The sequence below is a fragment of the Pongo pygmaeus genome, chromosome 11 (genome assembly GCF_028885625.2).
Source record: "Pongo pygmaeus isolate AG05252 chromosome 11, NHGRI_mPonPyg2-v2.0_pri, whole genome shotgun sequence".
Lineage (NCBI taxonomy): Eukaryota > Metazoa > Chordata > Mammalia > Primates > Hominidae > Pongo > Pongo pygmaeus.
In genome coordinates, this window is record NC_072384.2 from 53683599 (window position 1) to 53707088 (window position 23490).

The 23490-nt window shown below is 34.2% G+C and overlaps 1 protein-coding gene across 7 annotated transcripts in view; it reads left to right on the forward strand.

Annotated features, from left to right (window-relative positions):
• The window catches only part of GALNT13 (polypeptide N-acetylgalactosaminyltransferase 13), a 585401-nt gene that overhangs the window by 375517 nt on the left and 186394 nt on the right, over positions 1-23490 (forward strand). For 5 of the 7 annotated variants that reach the window (XM_054478803.2, XM_063647481.1, XM_054478804.2 and 2 more), the window contains one exon: positions 6986-7103. The exons of the other annotated variants lie outside the window; for them this stretch is intronic. In XM_054478803.2, coding sequence (XP_054334778.1) covers positions 6986-7103 — 118 coding nt within the window. The remainder of the gene's footprint in view (positions 1-6985; positions 7104-23490) is intronic. 7 annotated transcript variants of the gene reach the window in all.

Consider the following 23490-nt stretch of genomic DNA (forward strand, 5'->3'; position numbering starts at 1 on the left):
TCTAAATACTAACAGTGTAGATATTGTGTTATTTGAACATTATAAATAATAGCCTAGAACTAAGCTGTAGTCTCTCAAACATTCTTAGGAGTTTTTCCTCCAAGGCCCTTGATTATTTGCCAAGTAAGATTAAACAGAATCCCGAAGTATCAAAAGAAAAAAATAGAAGGAATGATGTTTTAAGAACTTTAAGAGAAATTGTTTATGAAGGGCAGTCCAAAAATTCACAGGAAAACATGGTACATATACATGGAGCTTGAAATCAGGAAAAATGTACTATTTTATTTTATTATTATCATTATTATTATTATTATTGTTTTGAGATGGAGTCTCTCTGCCTCCTGGGTTCACGCCATTCTCCTGCCTCAGCCTCCCGAGTAGCTGGGACTACAGGCGCCCGCCACCACGCCTGGCTATTTTTTTGTGTTTTTAGTAGAGACTAAAATATTTTAGTAGTGTTTTTAGTAGTGTTAGTAGTGTATTTTTAGTAGTGTTAGCCAGGATGGTCTAGTTCTCCTGACCTCGCGATCCGTCCGCCTCGGCCTCCCTCCCAAAGTGCTGGGATTACAGGCGTGAGCCACCGCTCCCTGCCAGAAAAAAATGTATTTCTAATTAACTACCCCAAATCTTTTGCTGTATAAGGTATATGGACGAATGGAAAAGATAGATAGATAGATAGATAGATAGATAATAGATGAGGAGAGGAGAGAGGAGAGGGGAGGGGAGGGGAGAGGAAGAAAGAAAGAAAGGAAAGAAAGAAAGAAGAAAGAAAGAAGGAAGGAAGGAAAGAAAGAAAAAAGAAAGAAAGAAAAGAAAGAAAGAAGGAAGACTTTTTTATCCATGCTACCAACTAGTTAGGGGTCCTTGAACAAGGCACTTAAACACATTGCAACTAAATTTTTTGACCAAAACTGTAGGGATTTTAGAGCTCTGAAATATTACATATCTGAAATTAATTGGACCCAGAAAACAATAAAAATGAAGCGACTTATAATCTTGTTAAACAGAAATGTTTCTCCTTTTTTGATAGATAATATCTAAAATGTATACTATAAGCTTTGTGCTGGTATTGTTTCAAGACTGTTACATATATTAACTCACGTGATCCACATTTTTTAGGTGACGAAACTGAGGCACAGAGTTTAAGTGACTCAATGACAATCAAACACTGTGTGGCTGGGGTTTAAACCCAATCTAGCTATGAAGTCCAGACTTCTAACAACTAAATTTGGCTGCCTCTTGGGGTCTCCTTACATCTATACAGGGTGATTATCCCAGCGTGAAATACAGGATATAGTGTCTTCTTGGTGAAAATACAGACATTACATTTTGGCATTACTGAATAATTAAATGTATTCTGTCACAATTTCTGTTGATTTACCAACTTCTGGTGAAAAACTCCAGCATTTTTCCATGTCAAATGCATACTTTTTTGAGACTTTTCCTATTTTACATAGTTACAAAGCTTCATATCTTAAATTCTAAAATACTATCAGAAACTAGGCACTGTGGCATGCACCTGTCATCCTATCTGAGACAGGAAGATTGCTGGAGGCCAAGAGTTCGAGATTATCCTGGGCAATATAGTGAGACCCAGTCTCAAAGTATAACTAACTGAATAAATAAATAAAATACTATCAAACTCAACCCCTAAAACTCGTATTAGATGATAGAGACTTTGAAAATCTTGAAATTAGTGAAGTCATCTTTGTTACTCATCAATTTAGCAGGTGTGAGCAAAGAACATTTTTGGAATTTCAGAAATAAAATTGCAGATAATTTTAACTTTCAAATAGATTGTTCTGTGGCTATAGGGATACATTACTCATTTGTTTATGTTATTTATTCAGTAAATATCCATTAATAGTCTAATACTATTAAACCAATGTATTGGGTATGCTTATAGAAGTGGTGAAATGTACACAGAAATAAATATAATACTATGTACAATAAGAATTGGCCAGTTCTTTGAGATACACAGTGATAAGGGCTTATAGAAGAAGGTGAAAGGGGAAGAATATGTCTTGATTGAGGGAGCAGGGGGAGGGGGCAGTGGTGTTGAAGGCAGGCTGCCTAGAGTGTATAACATTTGTATTAGACTGAGAATAATCAAATTTGAACCTATAAGGGGAGTTTTCAAAGAAAAATCCAGGTGGCCAATGGATGTGAACAAATATACCAAGGCACAAAAATGTAAAGCATTTACCAGTAATAGCTAAACACTTTACAAGCAGGGAAATAGTTAAAAGGGGTTGGGAGGAGCTCATTGGGTAGTACTAGATTACTGATGCCAGGATAAGAAGCTAGATTTATTTCCTTAACATAGATTTTTGAACATCTATTAACATTTTTAGAGGATTACTGATTTAGAGAAATTAATCTGGCTATGGTTTTTAAGATAAATTTCAGAAGCAGAAGAATCTAGAGGCATCCAGTTCCTCTCAGCATCTAAGCATCTTAGCATCTAAGAGGACCCCATTATTAGCAAACATAGAAGACTAAAAGTAGTCACTATGATAACAGAGATGAGTCAAACATACTTCAGAAAAAAAAAAAGAAGGATTTTGGAAATAATTGAATTAGGAACAAAAAATGTGGTTTTTCATTTTATATTAAGAGACTGGAAAGAAATATAAGACATTAAAAGAGAAGCAGATGAGTAGCAAATTTTCAGGTCTATGATATACACACTGAACAGAGTCAAAGGAGTTTTTTGGAGGAATCATCTAGCAAGTAACTGCAAAAGCACAACTTACGCATAGGAAACAAGTATGGAAACACAGATTAGGAGTGAACCATACAGGTGACAGTGAAAGGTATGTGATGAATGATCTGATCTTACCCAGACAAAGAGCATAGAAAGAGAAAAGTGCCCCTGAGAGACCCTTGGGAGGACTACATTTCAGATGAGAGAAGAAATTATTAAATGCATATATCCACAAAATAATATTATAATGGTATATTGCACCCACGTGATAGATACGAAACTAAGAGCTTGTCCAAAGTCTGATAGCAAGGAAAAAGGAGAGGAAGGGGGTATCAATAAGAATCATAAAATTAACAGTCAAATTAGTAGAAGGGAAACCTCTACAGAACAATGCAATGGGAGCTAGAAACAAAAATGATTTCAAGCAGGAAGGCTGATGAATTGTGCTATATACTTACAGAGGAAAAAGTTAAGGACAGGTTATTGGAGTTCAGAATCAATGGGGACCTTTTAGAAAGAACTTATTGTAGAGGTGGGAGCAGGATCTAGCTTCTAGTTAGAAGGTTAAAAGTTGTTAAGGGAGTCTGTAGAAAATATCCTTTCAAGAAGGTTACCAGTGAAGGGAATAGAAAATATGTGTCTCTAGTTTAAAAGAGTAGTAAGGTAGAATGAAAATGTTTTTTGGTTTAGGATAGAACTTAATTCAGCAGGCTTGTAAGCTCAAGGGAACAATCTAGAAATCCAAGGCATAAAACATAAATGTTAATAGTCAATGAGCAAGGGCCTGAAAGAGTAGTCAGGAGTCTGTTGAGGCCACAGGCATGAATGCTAGCCCACAATGAGAGGAAAGGAGGTATTCTTTTCTATGAGACAAGAGGAGAGAGGAGGCCATGAGGAAGACACATTTTTAAACATGTTGAGCTAGAGATTGAAGGAGTTCAGATTTCATGATTGAGAGAATTTAGATTTCATGCATTTCCTTGATCCCCAGGTTGTTGAGAAGAGTCCAAAACTTTTGGAAAGACTCAGGCCAGGTGTGGTGACTAACACCTGTAATCCCAGCACTTTGAGAGGCCAAGGTGGGCAGGTCATTTGAGACCAGGAGTTCAAGATCAGCCTGAGCAACATAGCAAAACTCTGTCTCTACAAAAAATACAAAAAGATAGCTCGGTATGGTGGTGCATGCCCGTAGTCCCAGCTACTCTGGAAGCTGAGGTGGGAGAGTCACCTAAGCCTGGGAAGTCGAGGCTGCAGGGAGCTCTGATTGCACCACTACACCACTCCAGCCTGGGTGTCAGAGTGAGACCCTGTCTCAAAAAAAGAAAAAAAAAACTCAGTTAAAAATAAGGTAAACAAATAAACATAGAGAGCAGGATTGTTAGAAGTTTGTGAATTAAGCAGAGAATCAATAATGTGGACTTGTCCTATAACCAGTTAACCACATCTTATTACTTTTCCAGTGTCTTAATAGCAGAAGTAAATGAAGTGAAAGGTAGATTCACCCAAGCACCAAAATTAAAGAAAAAAAAGCGAGAGAGATAATTGGAAATTACAGAAAAGCAAGAACAGAGAACCAACGTTCCTAAGCTAGTGTTTTGCTGACATGGCAGAGCCTTGGAAATGGATTGGAGGAAGGGAAGAAGAAATTCCTGAAAATTGTTATTAATGTGACTGTGGATTAACTAAGCAACCATAATCACCAATGAAGGATAAAATGACTTCTTATGAAAATAGGAGAGGTTAAAGAGTAAGAAGTTATGCTCTGAGGCAAATTTCAGTCAACATCTTGGATATGAGGTAGTTCCAAATGGTTTTGAAACCTAAAGTGAGGGTATATATAGAGAGAGGAGCCCAAATTAAATGAAGGACAGCAAGGATTTTGCTTAAATGATTAACATCAATAACAACAACAACAAAGATAAATTACCTACCCTTATTAACTGTTGATTATGTGTTGAGAACTGTGTTAAGTGCTTTACTTCTGTTAACTCAGTTCATCTTTCCTACTTACTATGTGTGGTAGGTAGTGTTCACAGTCATTGAGCTGACTATTCCCCTCTCGTCCAATTGATTATTTGGTTGTTTGGTTTGACATTGTTTAGACACAATCTTGAAAAGCAATAATTTTGGCTAATTTAACCATAATCAAGATTTTTCATTTTCTAGATGCTCTGAACACTTAAGGTGCACAGGGGCATATGTAAATATTTTATTAGGCATATTACAGGGCAGTTAACTTAGAACAGAATGTGTTGCATAACATTGGCTGTGGCTATAGGTATTAAACATTATAAGGCACAGTCTCCAATCTGAGAGAGCTAACTGATATTGCAAACACACACACACAAAAAAAAACTGTCCAGGAGTATCTGTCTTCAGAAAATACAGGAGTTTCTTGAAGAATTGTAATTTTATCTTATTATTTTTATTATTTTCAAGGCTAAGTAAAAGTTGAGTCTTTCTCAATAGTATAAATAGCCACTTATACATTTCTCACATATAAGACTGATAAACAACTGTAAGCCAAAATTCAATACATGTTATTTAAATTAAAATGTGCCAGTACTTTATCAGTAAGTAGATAACTAGATAGGCACTCTGAACTGATCATTAAAAATGCATCACTTAACAATATTAAGCATTTGGTTACATTATGATAGGATAATTGCAGCAATTTTGGTTCCTAATTTTATCAAATAGACTCTCCAGCACTGTAATATCTTGTATAGTTATTGCCATAGTGTTCCAAAACCCACATCAGGTGAGGGTCATGGCTACTTCCTAATTACCATCTGTTTAGCTTTGTTAGTGTTTCTCATTATAACTCAGAAGGTCAATGATACTGTTCATGATAGGAACCCAGCAAGACGAAAAGTAATAAAATAGCTCTGAGACTAAGCAAGGCTCTGCTACTCCAACTGATGGAGAGTTAATTACCTGAGCATAAAACAGTGAGAGCACTGGGAGAAATAGAGAACTTTGCAATATGGTAGATGTCCAAGTACAATATTATTTGGTGGTTTTTCAGTGAACAACTCTGTTTAATTAAAACATGAGCATAACCTTTGGCAGAGGAGAATGTAATTTTGACAAAAGCAAAACATTTGGTTTTTTAACAGCCTCCCAGACTACTTAGATGAGCATTCCAAGTCTAAGTTTCTATAGCAGTTTCTCACCCTTGGCAGTACATTAGAATTACGTAGAAACTTTATATAATACCAAAGTCAGACCCCACCCCAAGCCAATTAAATCTAAATCTGTGGAGGGTGGAAATTAAAGATGCCCATCTTTTTTTTAGAGGTGGCTCAGGTACTGCTATTGTGCTTTGAAGGTTACAAACCACTATATTACAACTAACATTCAAAAGTCATCATTGCCAGTACGGATCTATTTGTGAACAACTACAATCTTCTTTTTAACCTTTAATTTGCACTGCTTATATATAGAAAGACGTGTAGCTCACTCATTAACCAGTCTTTAATTTGTCTTTCAAATTATCAACTAATTAATCTTTTAAAAACTTCACAGCTGACTTCTCAGCTCCTATAGAGGAATTTTGAACGTGAAACCAAAAGGCATTTATTCCTAGAAAAAAGTTTTAGAATCCCTTCAAAGTGTCCTTTCAAACCTCTGAATAACAGAAATCCCATAAATCCTATGGGATGTATGTTTATCCATAGACTTAGATGATTAATTCTATCATTTTAATTAGTAAAGAGAAGAATAAACAATTAGATGTAAAGCCCTTATGTTAAAAAAATACCTTTGTAACTATCACTAGATACTTATTTTCTATAAACATTTTATAGAATTTATTTTTTTTTCATTTTTAAATAGGCTATGGATCTTTTCATAGTGAAACCATGTCCACAGATTTCTAGAGTTTACATAAAAATGATTTACATTATGTGACCTAAGTTGACACCTGGTAGTTTCATGACAGGCTAACCACTTCAAGGACAGTGCAAAGGGCAGAAACCTCTCTTCGCTATGATTTTCAGAGGGAATATAGAAGTACCAGTCTTCCATGGCCAGTGTCACTTTCATCTATCTATTTGATCACCTGTAAAAAAAAACAAAAACGAATTTGAGTTTTAAAGAAAATGTGAAAAAAAATGCTATTTCTTAATTTTAAAACTTCTTACACCTTGACTTTGTGTTTTTAGTTTGAGATTTTTTAAATATTTAGAATGTCTCAAAAATATGTGCTACAGTCTCATTAAACTCCACACATTGTTTTCAAAAGATATTCTTTTCTTTTTGTTTTTTTTCAACTAGGACCCCTACTATGGCTGGTGGCCTATTTTCTATTGACAGAAACTACTTTGAAGAGATAGGAACTTACGATGCAGGAATGGATATCTGGGGTGGAGAGAATCTTGAAATGTCTTTTAGGGTAATTGCATTTTATTTTATTTTTTGACGCTGAACATACAATGCTGTAGCATGCACATACCAGACCCAGTAATTTACTGTCAAATCATTTTTGCTAAGTGATGCAAATTACTGATCAATTGGTCATCTTAATACATATTTAGAAGATTTGACAGAGTCCTATTGCATGCAATATTTACTTCTAAATGAGAAATTATAGGTAATTTTTGTTTTCAAAAATAATGTTTTTATTCACAGTAAAAATACATTAGGACTTTCAATTGCTGAAATAAAGAAGGGTTTTATTTTTTAATAAAGTGTTACTGTATAAAATCACTTTGTGTTTTTGAACTGAAACTTGGAAGTATTTATGTAATCTGAATTTGCAACTACTGCCTGAGGTTGTTCTCAGAAAACTTTAAGAATGAGCTGTGGTCAAATGAATTTGGATAATTCTGCAAGTAGTGTGACCATTTTCACTAACATTATTGTTGGATAAGTCAGTTTGAATAAAGCAACTTCATTTAATAAATGGCCTTCCAAGTAAATAAAAATTGAGGAATAAGTCCTCACAAATATGTTATTAGGAAATGTTTAATAATAATTTAAATAATATTTTGTTATATTCAAAAAATTTAAAAATGAACACATAAGTTTTCTTTCATGCTAAGAAATTGATAAGCACTAACATAGTGGTTTTGTTTTTCAAATCACTGCTTTTTTTCTACCTAAAATTCTGTGCGAACTATTTGTATGTGTTTTTTGTTATTGTTGTTGTTGTTTTTTGAAACAGAATCTCCATCACCCAGGCTGGAGTGATATAATGGCGCAATTTCAGGGCTCACTGCAGCCTAGACCTCCAGGGCTCAGGTGATCCTCCCACCTCAGCCTCCCTTGTGGCTGGGACTACAGGTGTGCAACACTACTCCTAGCTATTTTTTTTTCTATTTTTTGTAGAGACAGGGTTTTGCCATGTTGCCCATGGTGGTCTCAAATTCCTGGGCTCAAGCAATCCACCCCCCTCTTCCTCCCAAAGAGTTGCGATTACAGGCATGAGCCACCACACCCAGCTTCAGTGTAAAATATATGAAACATTCCATCATTTTGCCCAAAATATTTATACAATAAAATCATTAGAGTTTAGATATATTTATCTATGAAGTTTAAAAATTATGCCTTTTAATTTCTCATTTCAAAAGTAAAGTTTGTTTTTCAGTATCATAATATAAATACATGTGATGTTGTGTAAGAAAATGTTAAAATTTGAGAATGAGTTACCATGAATTTCTCTACTGTAGAATTCAGTGGATCTTGGATAAATTATTTTAAAATCAGTAGGATGGCCTAGTTATATTACTGTTTTGCCTGTAAACTTTCCTTATAGCCAGATGTCTGAGACAAACCTTAGTTAATGGAATTTTATTATTTTTGCATTTGTCTATATGCTTATATTCTCATGAAACTTGCCAAACCAAACTCAGCACCACACTCAGGAATATCTTCTTTCCTTCAGGTCCATGGACAGTAAATCTTTGCAGAAATTTTGAGGACATTTGAGAACCCAAAATTATTACCTGTTATGGTTCTCATGGTGAAAGAAATAAGAGGTGACAGAAAAAGAAAAGAAAAGAAAATCAGTATATTCAAAAGTTTAGAAATAATTTGCTTCTATTCTTAGAAGTAATAATGAGAGAATTTACTCATTCATTAACCGATATTCTTCGGGTGCTATGCTGGGTCACGTAAGAAATAAAATCAACACGGAAATACTGCTACTATATAGGATCCTCTTGCTACTTTTTCTCTTGTCTTCCTAAAATTAGAATTCACCTCTTTCCTCCCTACATGTTAAGCTTGATTTTCTGCCAATGTACTCCTCTTACTTTTATCACATATCTCCCAGATTGGAGGGATGCTCTTTATCTAACTGGTTCAAAGTAGAATTCAGAAAGAATTTAGTGGAATAATATGATAAACAAGGAGGACCTGATCAGGAAATGTGACAGAGGTATAAATGTATAAAAAGGAAGACCTGAGGATATGACAGGTGATGCAGATACCAGGGGAACAAAAGGAATGCAGCTAGGGGCTGTAAGAATAATCAGATGCCTCAAAAATGACACAGGAGGTTTTCTGTGATTGGTTATTGGGATTATTGGGAAATAAAATACTTATCAGTGACTATTTTAAAACAACATCAAGTGTTTTAAAATGTATTATTATCTTTAGTTTCCATATGACTTTAATAGAAACAAAATATGTATTTTGCTTTTTATTAGACTCTTAATTTATGTTTTACTTTCTTCTCTGTGACATGAATATGTTTGCTTAATAGTTTGTACTGTAGCTGAGGTAGACATTGAATAAGGAAAAATGCTAGAATAGTGCATTAATGAAAGATTGAGACTGCTCATCTCTTTTTAATTTCATGACTTTACAAAATTAGAATATGTTGAGCATTTATAATCAGAGGGTTTGAATCTAATACCCAGCTCAATCATTACACAACAAACATACATTGAGCAAGTGATATGTTTCCAGGTGCTGACTTTACAAAGATGAGTAAAGCATGATGCTTCTTTGCTCTCAAAGAACTGCATTCCTATGACAGAGATGTGTAGGTGTTATTGTCAAGAAAATGTGATAATTTCCTTTATAAATTTATGTGTGAGTTTTTTTTGTCTCTGTCATGTGAGTATAGGTGAATATAAACTCAACTGTAAAAAGGTGATTATAATAATAGTGAAGTTATTGTGGTTTTGTAGCTGTGGTCTACATAAGTTCCAGTCTAAGCAAAAAAGATAGAAATATTTAGGGCTTGCAAAATGTTAAGATTCTGACTGACCCCAAGGTATTTTAAGCCAAACCAAAGGAATACATTGCAAAGACTTATTTGTAACATATCACTTGATCGCTGTACTTAAAGACATTTGAAAATTTTATGAAAGCTGTAGACTTCCTAAGAAAGATGTTTCCAACCTTTTAAAGACAACAGTTTTAAATACAGTTTCAAAGTGTTTAAAAATCTCTTGAAACCTTAGGAGACAGATCCTTGGCATATAATAATAGTGACTATTAGTATTTATCCTAGTTAGTAAGTGGAATAGCTAAGAGTTGACCTGCAGCATTCTGACACCAAGGACTGTGCTGTTAAATACCATACTGTTACCTCCTCATTAAGGTTCATCTCTCCATAACATAATGAACCTAAGAGTTGATGGTATTATTAGGGAAAGAAAGAAACTAACATGCAAATACAAGCTTCCTCCACAATTCTGAGATGGTTCTCTCATCTATAATCTTATCTTCCTCTTATAGGCTATAGCCTCTAATGGAAGATAATACACATTCAATAGCAGTGAGAATATCAGGTTTATCTACCAGAGAACAGCAGTTAGGTCCTAATGCTTCTGAAAGCTGTTTCAAATATTTCTCCCTGCTGCATTACACAACAATCACTGCAATAACATAAATCCTAACAGCACTGTCTAAACATAAGCGTTAATTAATTATGTTTAGACAGTGTTATGTATGTGCTGGGGATACAGTAATGAACAGAACAGACAAAACTTTGTGCTCTTATGGAACTTAGATTTTATAGAAAGAGACAGACAATAAAATAAGTAAAATTTATTAAAATATCAGTTATAGGTGTTAAAGAAAAAATATAAGGAAGGAAAGATTATATGAAGTGTTGGATTTTGGAGGTTACATAGGAGTTGAAATTTTAGACAAGAACTGAGAAATTGATACTCAAATAAAATAGTGATAAAATGAACCAAGAAAATTATGAATTACCATCAAAAAGTATCCTCTATCTTTAAATAATAACCCTGTTTCAGGATAAGTATCAACCAACAAACACCACCACCAAAAGTCCTTGTCTTTTATAAGCAATATCATGGGGAGCAGCATTCCCAAGAGTACAGATCATTTTGCCCATTCTAAATTGAAGAAAACTGCCACTATCCAATCAACTCAGAGCATGGGAAAAAATAAATAAAAGAGCTTGATGACAGCAAAGGACACAGAAATCTGTCTCACAGCCATGAATGGTTACAACTATGGACTGGGATTCAGATAGCCTGCATTCAACACCCAGCTCTGGCACGTACCGTCTGTGTAAGCTTAGGTAAGATAGCACATATTCTAAGCTTTAGTGTGTCCATCTCTAAAACAAGAAAGATAACAGTACTTTCCTCATATTTTTAGAGAAAGATTAAATGAGATTATATATATTGTGCTGAGTACTCCACTCAGCACATAAAGTGTGTCATTCATGGCAGCTGTTGTGGTGATTGTTATAAGCTGTGCAACTCTGGGCAAGTCATAACATTCCTGAGAATCACCTGAAAACAATCTTACCTTCAGTAATTTGGCTTTGATCATGGTTAATCACAAGAGAGAATGTATGGAAAAAGTCGTTTAAACCCAGAAATGCAATACACATTAAAGTATAATTATACTAAGTGTTAGTTGAGATGTAGTTCTAAGGCTCCCCTGCTCAAAAAATATATTAAATTTTAAAAAGAAAAAGAAAAAACACACACAAAAAAATACTTTTTATACTTCCACAACATCCTTGGAGTTAATTACTGGCATCTAAGAATCTAGGGTGGAAAACATTTTTCTACACTCATAAATCAGTTGGAATGAAACAGTTGTTGAGTTAATTTTTAAAAGTATGTATCATCTAGACTTGGAGTAACAAGTACTAGATTTACCATCCTCCCCGTCATTCACCTGAATAAATTAAAAAATGGAAAAAAATACATGAAATAACACTTTCAAGACATTGAACAGCAGTCACCCTGAGAGATGGGAAACAAACAAGGAAAGCCTTACAATTGCCTCAGCTTACTGCCTTTTGAAAGTTTCTAGGCCTTAGTGATAAAAGGGCTAGATCTTGACAGACTCCATGACTTGAGGAGATGAAGCTGAGTGTTTGGGGAGACCAAGCCTGCTGGAATTTGGTGAACAGAGTAATGAAGTTCTGGGCAGAGCATTCAAGAGATATACAGAGGTTTCTGTGGGAGTATTCGGCCGTATCTTCACACATGTGTGAGGAAACAATCCAAGTCTGAGGAAAGAACCTTCAGAAAAGATTAGAGGTCTCATTGCCCAGTGATGACTCAGGAAAGTCAATAGTACCTGTATCCTCCAGACAGATTGATTTATGAGGTAAGGGGTAGAGGAAATATTGAGAAACTACATAACATACTTCTTAAAAACCCGTGGATAGGCTGGACGTGGTGGCTCATGCCTGTAATCCCAGCACTTTGAGAGGTCGAGCCTAGCCAACATGGTGAAACTCTGTCCTTACTAAAAATACAAAAAAAAAAAAAAAAAAAATTAGCTGGGCATGGTGGTGGACACCTGTAATCACAGCAACTTGAGAGGTTGAGGCAGAAGAATCACTTGAACCCAGGAGGCAGAGATTGCAGTGAGCCAAGATCACGACACAGCACTCCCGCCTGGACAACAGAGCGAGACTCTGTCAAAAACAAACAAACAAACAAAACCCACAGATTAAAGAACAAGTAAAATTACCACTATTTGGAATGTAATGAAAATGAAAACATAGTACATCAAAATGTGTAGTGACACTAAAGCAAACTTAGGAATTATTTATAGCACTAAATATCTATATTAGAAAAGAAAAAAAAAAAAAAAACAAGAAAGATCTAAAATCAATGACCTTAGCTTCCACCTTCAGAAACTAGAAAAAGAAGAGTTTTAATGCCAAAGTAAGAAAAAGGAAATAATAAAGATAACAGCAGAAATAAATGAAGTATAAAAGGAATATATATAATATTCCGTATATATGATACCTATATGATAAAAATATATACATATGGAAAAGCAATGAAACCAAAATTTGTTTCCTTGAGATCAATAAAATAGGCGATATTTTAGCCAAATTTGGGGAAAATAGAGAGATGACACAAATTATCAATGTTGGAAATCAGAAAGGTGGCATGACCACCATGGATTCTACAGATGGCTAAAAGGATTGGAATGGAACATTATCACTCTCATTATGCCAATAAACTTGACAACTTAGATAAAATGGACAACTTCATTAAAAGATACAAATTATCAAAGCTCACAGAAAGAAAAAATAAACCAAACAGCCGTGTATCTAGTAAATAAATGAAATTTATTCTAAAAATGTATAATTTTTAATACTTTAAAAATAATTTTTACAAAGGAAACTCCATGGCTAGATAACCTAACTGGTGAACTCTGCCAAACGTTTTGCGTAGAAATAAGAAGAGTTTGGGCCAGGCTCAGTGGCTCATGCCTGTAATCCCAATACTTTGTGAGGCCGAGGAGGGCAGATCACCTGAGGTCAGGAGTTCGAGAACAGCCTAGCCAACATGCTGAAACCCTGTCTCTACTAAAAATACAAAAATTAACTGGGTGTGGTGGCAGGCGCCTGTAATCCCAGCTACTTGGGAGGCTGAAACAGGAGAATCACTTGAACCCAACAGGGAGAGGTTGCAGTGAGCCAAGACTGCACCATTGCACTCCAGCCTGGGCAAGAAGAGCAAAACTCTGTCTCAAACAAACAAACCAACCAATGCTTCCACAAAATTGAAAGGAGGTAGTACCTCCCAATTCGTTCTGTGAGATCAGCATTACACAGATACCAAAACTTGACAAAGTCGTTACAAAAACAGAAAACTAAAAATTAATATTCCTGGTAAACATTGATGCAGAAATTCTAAATAAAATTTGCAAATCAAGTTTCTCTGTGTGTCAAATAAATAATATATCTGATTAAGTAGAGTTCATTGCAGAAATGCTAGGTTGGTTTAGCATTCAAAAATCCATCAAGGTAATTCACCATATCAAGAAACTAAAAGAAAATTGATTGGTCATCTGAATAGAGTCAAGAAAAGTATATAACAAACTCAGTCTACTCCTGAATTTAAAAGGAAAACAAAAAACAAAAAACAATAAAAAGCCCTGAGCAAACTATCTGTAGAAAACTCATCAACCTGATAAAGGGTTTGAACAAAAAAACCTACACATATTTAATGTTAAAACATTGAATGCTTTCCCTCTAAGATCAGGAATAAATAAAGATTTTGGATCTTACTACATCTACTTAACATTATACTGGAAGTTTTAGGCACAGCAGCAAGGTCAGAAGAATAAATTAAGCCATCCATATTAGGGAGGAAAAATTAAGACTATAATTTCAGAAGACAAGATTATCTACAAAATCCAATGGAATCTACAAAAGTATTGCTGAAACAAATAAGACAGTCTTCTTATCAAGGTTGTAGAATATAAGAACAATGTATAAAAGTCAACTTTATTTCTATACACTAGCAACAAACAGCAGAAAACTGATATTAAACATTATCTAAAATAATGTAAAAAATATGAAAAAGTGATAAATCTGACAAAAGATGTGCAAGACCTCTCTGCTAAAAACTGCTGTATATTACTGAGAGAAATTAAAGAAGACCTAAATGAATGAAGATAAATACTATTATTTATTAATTGTTAGTAGACTCAATATGATATTATGACAATTCTCCCTTAGATCAATATAGATTCACTGCAATAGCAAGTGTATTGTATTTACTTACTATTGCTTATCAATATAGATTCAATGCAATAGTTAAGTGTATTGTATTTACTTACTATTGCATTGAATCTATATTGATAAGCAATAGTAAATAAAACTTACTTATTTTGTTAGGTAGAAACTGACAAGTCGATTCTATCCATATAGATATATAAGGGATGTATAATAGCTAAAAATGCATTAATAAAGAAAAAAGTTAGATAATTAACAAAGTAGGATTTAAAATGTATTATAAAGCTATAATAATCAAGACTGTGTTATTAACATAAAGACAGACAAAGGAACAGAACTAAAATCTGGAAATAAACTTACACATATATGGACAACTGATTTCTAACAAATATGCAAAGGCTGTTTAGTAGAGAAAGAATAGTAGTTTCAATAACTATTATTAGAACAACTGAATATGTGGGGGGAAAAACAACTCCAATCCATAACTTATACCATGAAAATATTAATTCAAAATGTAAAAATATAAAATTATAAAAGAAAACATAGGAGAACTTGTAAAACCATTGATTAGACAAATATTTCTTAGATATGACACCAAAAGTATGAGTCATAAGAGAATGGATTGGTAAATTAGATATCATTAAAATTTAAAAACTTGTTATTTTCAGGCCGGGCGTGGTGGCTCACGCCTGTAATCCCAGCACTTTGGGAGGCTAAGGTGGGCAGATCACTTAAGGTCAGGAATTTGAGACTAGCCTGGCCAACGTGGTGTAACCCCATCTCTACTAAAAATACAAAAATTAGCGGGGCGCGGTCGCGGGCGCCTGTAATCCCAGCTACTTGGGCGGCTGAAGAAGGAGAATCACTTCAACCTGGGAGGCGGAGCTTGCAGTGAGCCGAGGTAGTGCCACTGCACTCCAGCCTGAGCAACAGAGTGAGACTTCGTCTCAAAAACAAACAAGCAAACAAAAAAACTTGTGCTTTTCAAAGCCTCTATTAAGAGAAAGTCAAAGCACTGACAGAAAAAAGAAGTTAGCAAATTATATATCTGATAATGGATTTGTATCTAGAAAAAATCCTCTCAAAACTCAGTAATAAGAAAACATTCAACTCAATAAAAAATGGCCAAAATAACTTGAATAGACACTTCACTAAGAAAGGTCTACAAATGGCAAATAAGCAAATGAGTAAATCCTCAGCAGTTGGTGGGGAAATGAAATTTAAACCACAATGAGATTACACTATGCATTTGTTAGAAAAAGAAAGGTTAAGAAGGCTGACCATGTTGGTGATACTATGGAAGAACTGCACATGCAATGCTGGTGATGATGTACAATGGTACACTAAACTCCAAAAAACAGTTTTAGTACTTTTTAAACACTCTTGAGTATTTACTCAGTGGAAAGGAAAATGTATATTCATACAAAGAGTTGTATGCCAATATTCATAGCAGCTTTATTTGTAATACCGAAAGCCAGAAACAATCCAAATGTCCATCAGCAGGTCAACGAATAAACTATGCTTTGTCCATACAAAGAATGTGTGCAAACTACTAATGCACCCTACAACTTCGGTGAATTTTGTAATAATTATGCTGAATGAAACAAGCCAGGCAAAAAGATTACATACTATATGACTTCATTTGTATAAAATTTTAGTAAATGCAAACTAATCTATGAAATCAGATAACTTGTCTGGGGATACGAGATTGAGGTGGTGGAGGGAGGATTGCAGGGAGGGATTACCAAGGGGAGCATGAAAACTTTTAGGGGTAATGTATATATCCATTATTTTGATTGTGGTGACAGCCTCACAAGTTTCACATATGACAAAACTTCTTATTGAGTGGTACAATTTAAATATATGCAGTTCATTATATGTTAGTTGTACTTTAATAAAGCTATTAAGAATGAAAACACACACACACAGAGAGAGAGAGAGAGAGAGAGAGAGAGAGAGGCATACTCCAAAGAGAAACAAATGAAGGAAAAATGTAGTTCAAAGTATCTACTTAACAGTAAACCTCTCTACTTTAGATTAGATTCTCAATATATCATAGTCCAGTTACTTTTAAATACCCCTGTTGATCTGATTATAACAGTCTACCTCTCAGGACAGCTGTATTCATTAAATGAAGTAATACTTATTAAAGCTGTTTATAAACTGTATGGCAATATTAATTTTTATTATCATTACCCTTAAAATAAGCTCTTTTGTCAGTAACTAATATTTTAATTAACAAGATCGAATTTACTTCAAGTACCCCAATTTTCTTTTGCTTGCAAATCACAATGAAACCAATAGTATATTTACCTGAAGAATATAGCTAAGTGAAATGTCTTCTCATGTGAAATCCATGTATTTCCAATTTGTACAAGCAATGAAGTGGAAAAGAAATGAGAGCTGACATAATAAATAGTGGAAAAATGAAAAGCAGGGGTTCCCATTGAACAGAATAGTATGGTAAATGTGACAATGAAATTTGTCAACCTTTAGGGGCTTATAGTATCCATACTTTTTAAAAATGCTTAAAGAAAGTCAAGAATTTTCTAAGCAATGTCCACACAATTCAAATTTTAACAAGTGAAAACATCAGCCATAATAATTTATTAGAAATCATTTTAGACAAAAATCCAGGTGATTTATTTCTCTTAGAGTTCTTTGCCTTTTTGTAAACTTAATTCATACAAATCTGATGAAAGTAGGTTATTTGTCAGTGTGTAAAACTTGACTGTTTTTTTTTTGGATCAGTCATAGAAACCAAACTATAATAGAAATATGGAGATGGTTTTGCGGGATACTTTTCTTTAAATATGATAAATCACTCTCTTAATGATAATATAGAGATTTATTAGCCTTTTTAAAAAATCCTATGAAATCATAAACTGACATCATGTGTGTGTAGTCTTCACAAAGAATGCAAACCAATCTTAATGATTTGGTTCAGCAAATGTTTCTCTTGTTCCCTATTTGGTGCAGGCTGAACCTTAAACATATTGAAGAATAGCTTGAATTTTTAGCTTCTGTGCCTGCAACTAGTTTTTCTGTCATCTGGGCCACCACTTTGCTTTGAACCATTGTTTAAACATATATTTTCATTCAAAGAAGGGCTTTTTAAATTTAAACCACAGAATAAAATATTTCTAGATAAGAGGCAATGAGACTGCTACTAAAGACTGTCATATCTATATATATATATGTGCATATATATATATATTTCTAAAGCACAAGGTGAGTAGGTGTCACCGAATATTTCATTATGATTCCTAATAGAATTCTGTTTATCCAAAACAAATGTGTTAGAATTTTATTTTGAATATTAACTGCTATAAATAACTTGCTTCATATGCTCCTTTAGAAAAAATAAGTGAACAACAGGTAAATTAGACATTAATCAAGCTTTAGAAGAACATTAGCAAACATTAACAAAACTTGTATTGCTCTTAAAATTATAATAGCTTAAGGCATCGTAATTTCAATAACTACATTCCTCCATTAATATTTTTGGCTCAGAAAACTGGAATATGAGAAGAGCTTTATATTAGCCTTTGATATGATGCTTTACCTTGCAAACATTCAATTTGGAAACATGCTTATAGTTTTAGAAACATAAAGCATTTAAAGTTATTTAGATACACTAAAACTTGGTGTTAATCTCTGGTTCTCTTTTATATTCATTTAATTATTTCTTAAACTAATTGAAAATAATTTTGAGGTGGTCAGTACCACCCATAATTCATTTTTAAAGCATAACCACTTATTTATACCGTTTCTATTATTTCTAAAATCATCCTAAGAGATTACTAACATGAAAATTCACATTGAAATGATTCAAAACAAAGCAACTGAGAGGAAAGATGAAAATGAAGGGCAAGAGAAATAAAGTAACAGGAAAATGGGATAAACTAGTCACATTGAATAATCAATAAATTTATTCAAACATTCCTGACAGCTAAAGTGAAAATAAATTAGTAAATAAAATTGCACTGAAACTTTTTTTTTTCTTCAGATGAAAGGAACTAGATTCTGAAAGGCACTGCCCAGTAGACACAAAGCAGTTGATATATTAGACCATGTTTTAGCAAACATCCACTAATGCCTTTAAATGGATGGTGGGTTTCTTGGGTGCACTAAGAGAAAATTATCAATTTTATTGCTTTCCAGTGATTTGATCTCATGAAGGAATATATCTTGAAGATAGAGTATCATTTGGGGTTTTTCTGTAAATAAAACTTATCTAAATTCAGTCGAGCTTAAATGTTGGTCAGTTCACATTTGAATTATGTTAGCATTCTTTTCTCTTAATAAAAATAGAACTCACATACACAAGATGCAGGGATGTAGATACTAACATTAGTGGCTGGTCATGAAAACTATGATATAAACTTTTTCTCCTACTCAGACCCATCACATTTCTTCACAGGTTTGGTTCACAGGGTTGCTTGTGAATAATGTTATTAAAGAATGGATTTGCTTGGATACAACTTGGTAAAGAGATAAAAATGTAATAAAGATACAAATTGTCTAGATATTTTTGATTATGTTATTTGTTATCTGTGCAACCCATAGAATAATTGGCCTTTACTGGCTACAATGAAATATCTATGCCAGCTTTTAACAGCTGTCTTGGAACTAAACAAACTAAAAATTTTGGAGAAGTTAAACATGAGCTTTGTTAGGCAATTTCATGAGGATTTAGAAGATGGTAAGACAAATCCTAGAGTTATGAGAAGATAGGTGATGTTTGAACTGAGTGTTAAAGAACTGACAGAAGTTAGCTATGTCAGGAATAAGAAAGGCATTTGAGGAACAGAATACCACATCTATGGAATTAGAATATGTGTCATAAACCTAGCCCTCTTGCATTAATAACATTCATTTCTTCTCTTTCTTGATCTCACAAAATCTCATCATATGAGTGTTTCTCTGGAGAATTGTAAGCATATACTGTATTGGTAAACCAACAAAAATACTCGTCTACTATCTAACCAATCATGAATACTATCTGTTTATTTTATTCATCTATATATATCTATCTAATTTATGTGTATGTGAGTCTATGTTAGTGTAAAAACTAAATATTTCTGAGGGCCCAAAATGTAAGTCTCTAGTGGTAGTTACTGTAGAAGCTATAATGTAACAATGATATATGGATAAAAATATTACAGTATTAGATGTCTCTATAAAAATAAATGCTGAATGGTACTCGCAAGACATCCTGAATGAGTTGGAACTAGGATAGTAAAGGAAATTATAAAATTATGGAACCCCGAAAGATGGACAGGAATTAAATGCATAAAAAGAAAAAGAAATTGAATGAAAATTATACAAAAATAGTAATGTATAAAGTATACATTTTCATTTCCATTAATAAAGAAGTGAATGATATTTTATAGGGCTTATCCAGAAATACACATTGGAAATAAGTTTTGTTGGAAAATCAATCTAATTGAGAAAGTTTTTCTGTCTTCTTGAATGATACCATTAGATGGAAATAAAGGTACACACAAGAAAAATAAACAATTAAATTCTGAACCATGATAAAAACACTTTTGAAAATATTATTCTTTAACAGATACAAGGATATTTTAAACATACTAAGCAGAGTGTCCCTGTATATAGCAATAAGCCAGGGATACCTGGCTTTTTAGTGACTTTCAGTACATTAAGTAACCAACACTCTTATTAGAGACCAATGTCTAAAATGTCAACTTTGAGAAACATACTTCATTGCTGTGGCTTTCTGACCCTTCTCTGCTCATATGAACAGATATTCCATGTGCATGTTACCCTTAAAAGTCTTTATAATCTTTCTGATCCCAAACATAAAGGACTTAAATTCAGCGGTTTGAATTTATGGCAATAAAAACAGCTATATGAAGAATGTTAATGTGCTCAGAATTATTGAACAGACAAGTTTCATATCCCCTTAAGGCCGAATTTCACTAGAGCCTCCCATTAAGTGTGCTTAATCAAACAAAATGGTGCTGAAAATTAAGTCAATTATCCTGCTGATTTACATTTGAAATGTCCCTGAAATATTCTAATAAAGAAATGTTTAACTTTCTTTTAAATCTAAATATATGCTGCCATGAATTGACTTTTAGCTATTTATTTTACAAATTACGGTTTCATTTTTCTTACATGGAAAGGGAAAGTTAAAGTAAATAACTTGTAAAAAAAATAGCTTTAAAATTTTTAAAAGCATTTATACAGATTGGGTTTGATTAATGAGCTACAACTGCCATTAAATTCAAATGAAATGTGCAAATAAGTTGAAGTCAGGGAATTTACTGGTTAATTTTTAAATGTTTGCCAGTTCTTGGGCATACTCAGTCCGTGGTCTCGGTTTCCTAGAACTTATGCTAGAGGGAGACCATAGACAATAAACGAGTAAGCAGAAATATTATTCTGTTAATTTCAGATAAATCAAGTGCCTAGAAGAAAATAAAATAAGGTAAAATGTTGTGAATGACAGAGGTGGAGGATGAAGGGTAGAGAACTACATTACCTAGAATGATCAGAGAAACCCTCCCAGGGGACATTTGGGCTGATACCAGATGACAGGAAGCATCTGTCTATGTAAGGATTTGCAGGGGGAAACATTCAGCATAGAAAAAAATGATAAATGCAAAAGGCCTTATGCAGCTATGAAGTGAGCTCAATTCTCCTGTTCCAAGTCTATAGGATCACAAATATCCTAAAGAATTGGGAGGGTTAAGAGAGAAGTCATCCTCTCAGAATAATGTTTTGGTTGACTGATTTGTTCAACATACAATTAATGTGTACCTATTTGCCACATACAATCACGCACTACATAATGGTGTTTTGGTCAACAACGACACATATACAATGGTGGTCCCATAGGATACTACTGTATTTTTACTATACCTTTTCTATATGTAGATATTTTTAGATACACAAATACTTACCATTGTGTTACAGTTGCCCACAGCATTCATTACAGACACACGCTTTTCAAGTTTGTAAGCTGTACCATCTAGGTTTGTATAAGAACATTCTGTAATGTTCACATGATAATGAAATCACCTAATGGTGCATTCCTCAAACTGTATCCCAGTCTTTCAGTGCGGCATGTACACCGAGTACAGTTACAAAAGATGTATAAGAGATGTTTTCTAAGAGTTTATATTTTGATGAAGCCTTACATTTGAATAATACATAATAAATAAATAATAATAAAATCATTTTACAACTATTGTTATAATGGATCTAGTATAGATTAAATATATAAGAAGGTTTTTTCTCATTATTTTGTTTCTTATCTTGAATGCGTTTTGTAACATTTGCATTATACTTCAGATCACCTCTAAGTATCAGCCAGCTATAAATCAACCCTCATTTTACCTATCAATCAGTATAAATATTCATATACCTAAACCTGCAGTAGACCCTGTGGATGGCATATACGCAAGGTGTGGTTCTTGATTTCTTTCACTGTGTGGGTACATAAGATAGCAAATAGCACCTGATAATGTACTAAGTTCTAGGTATCATTTGAAGCTGCAGATATATAGTGCATTAAGTTCAAAGGAGGGAAAGATTGCTGTAGTCTAAGACATTCATGGAAGAATTTATAAATAAAAAATTTAAGGGTATATGTAGTCTTGTGAAAAGAAGCAGAAAAGCATGGCCTGGAAATCTGTGTACTCTCAGTTTACAAATTTCTCTGCTTCTATGCTCCTTGATATAGTTTGGCTGCATCCCTACCCAAATCTCATCTTGAATTGTAGTTCCTGTAGTCCTCATGTGTCATGGAAGGGATCCAGTGGGAAATAATTTAATCATGGGGGTGGTTACCCCCATGCTGCTCTTGGCACTTCTTGCTTGGCATTTCTCCTTGCTGCTGTCATGTGAAGAAGGACATGTTTGCTTCCCCTTCCACCATGATTTTAAGTTTCCTGAAGCCTTACAAGCCATGCTGAACAGTGAGTCAACTAAACCTCTTTCTTTATAAATTACCCAGTCTTGGGTACGTCTTTATTAGCAGCATGAGAATGGACTAATATAGTAAATTGGTACTGGGGGTACCAAAAAGATACCCGAAAATGTGGAAGTGACTTTGGAACTTGATAACAGGCAAAGGTTAGAAGAGTTTGGAGGGCTCAGAAGACAGGAAGATGTGGGAAAGTTTGGAAGTTACTAGAGACTTGTTGAATGGCTTTGAACAAAATGCTGATAGTGATATGGGCAACAAAGTCCAGGCTGAGGTGGTCTCAGAGATGGGGAACCTGTTGGGAACTGGAGTAAAAGTCACTCTTGCTATGCAAAGAGAGGGGCAGCATTTTGTGCCTGCCCTAAAGATCTGTGGAACTTTGAACTTGAGAGAGACAATTTAGGGTATCTGGCAGAAGAAATTTCTAAGCAGTAAACCATTTAAGACGAAGCAGACCATAAAAGTTTGGAAAATTTGCAGCCTGTTGATGCAATAGAAAAGAAAAACCCATTTTCTGTGGAGAAATTCAAGCCTGTTGCAGAAATTTGCATAAGTAACAAGGAGCCAAATATTAACCACCAAGACAATGGGGAAAAGATTTCCAGAGCATGTCAGAGACCTTCACAGCAGCCCTTCCCATCACAGGCCTGGAGGCCTAGGAAGGAAAAATAGTTTAGTGAGCTGAACCTAGGGCCTCCCTTGCTTGTGTGCAGCCTTGGGACTTGGTGCCCTGCATCCCAGATGCTCTAGCTGTGGGTAAAAAGAATCAATATACAGTTCAGGCCATTGTTTTAGGGGGTGCAAGCCCCAAGCCTTGGCAACTTCCACATGGTGTTAGGCCTGTGGGTTCACAGAAGTCAAGAATTGAGGTGGGGGGACCTCTGCCTAGGTTTCAGA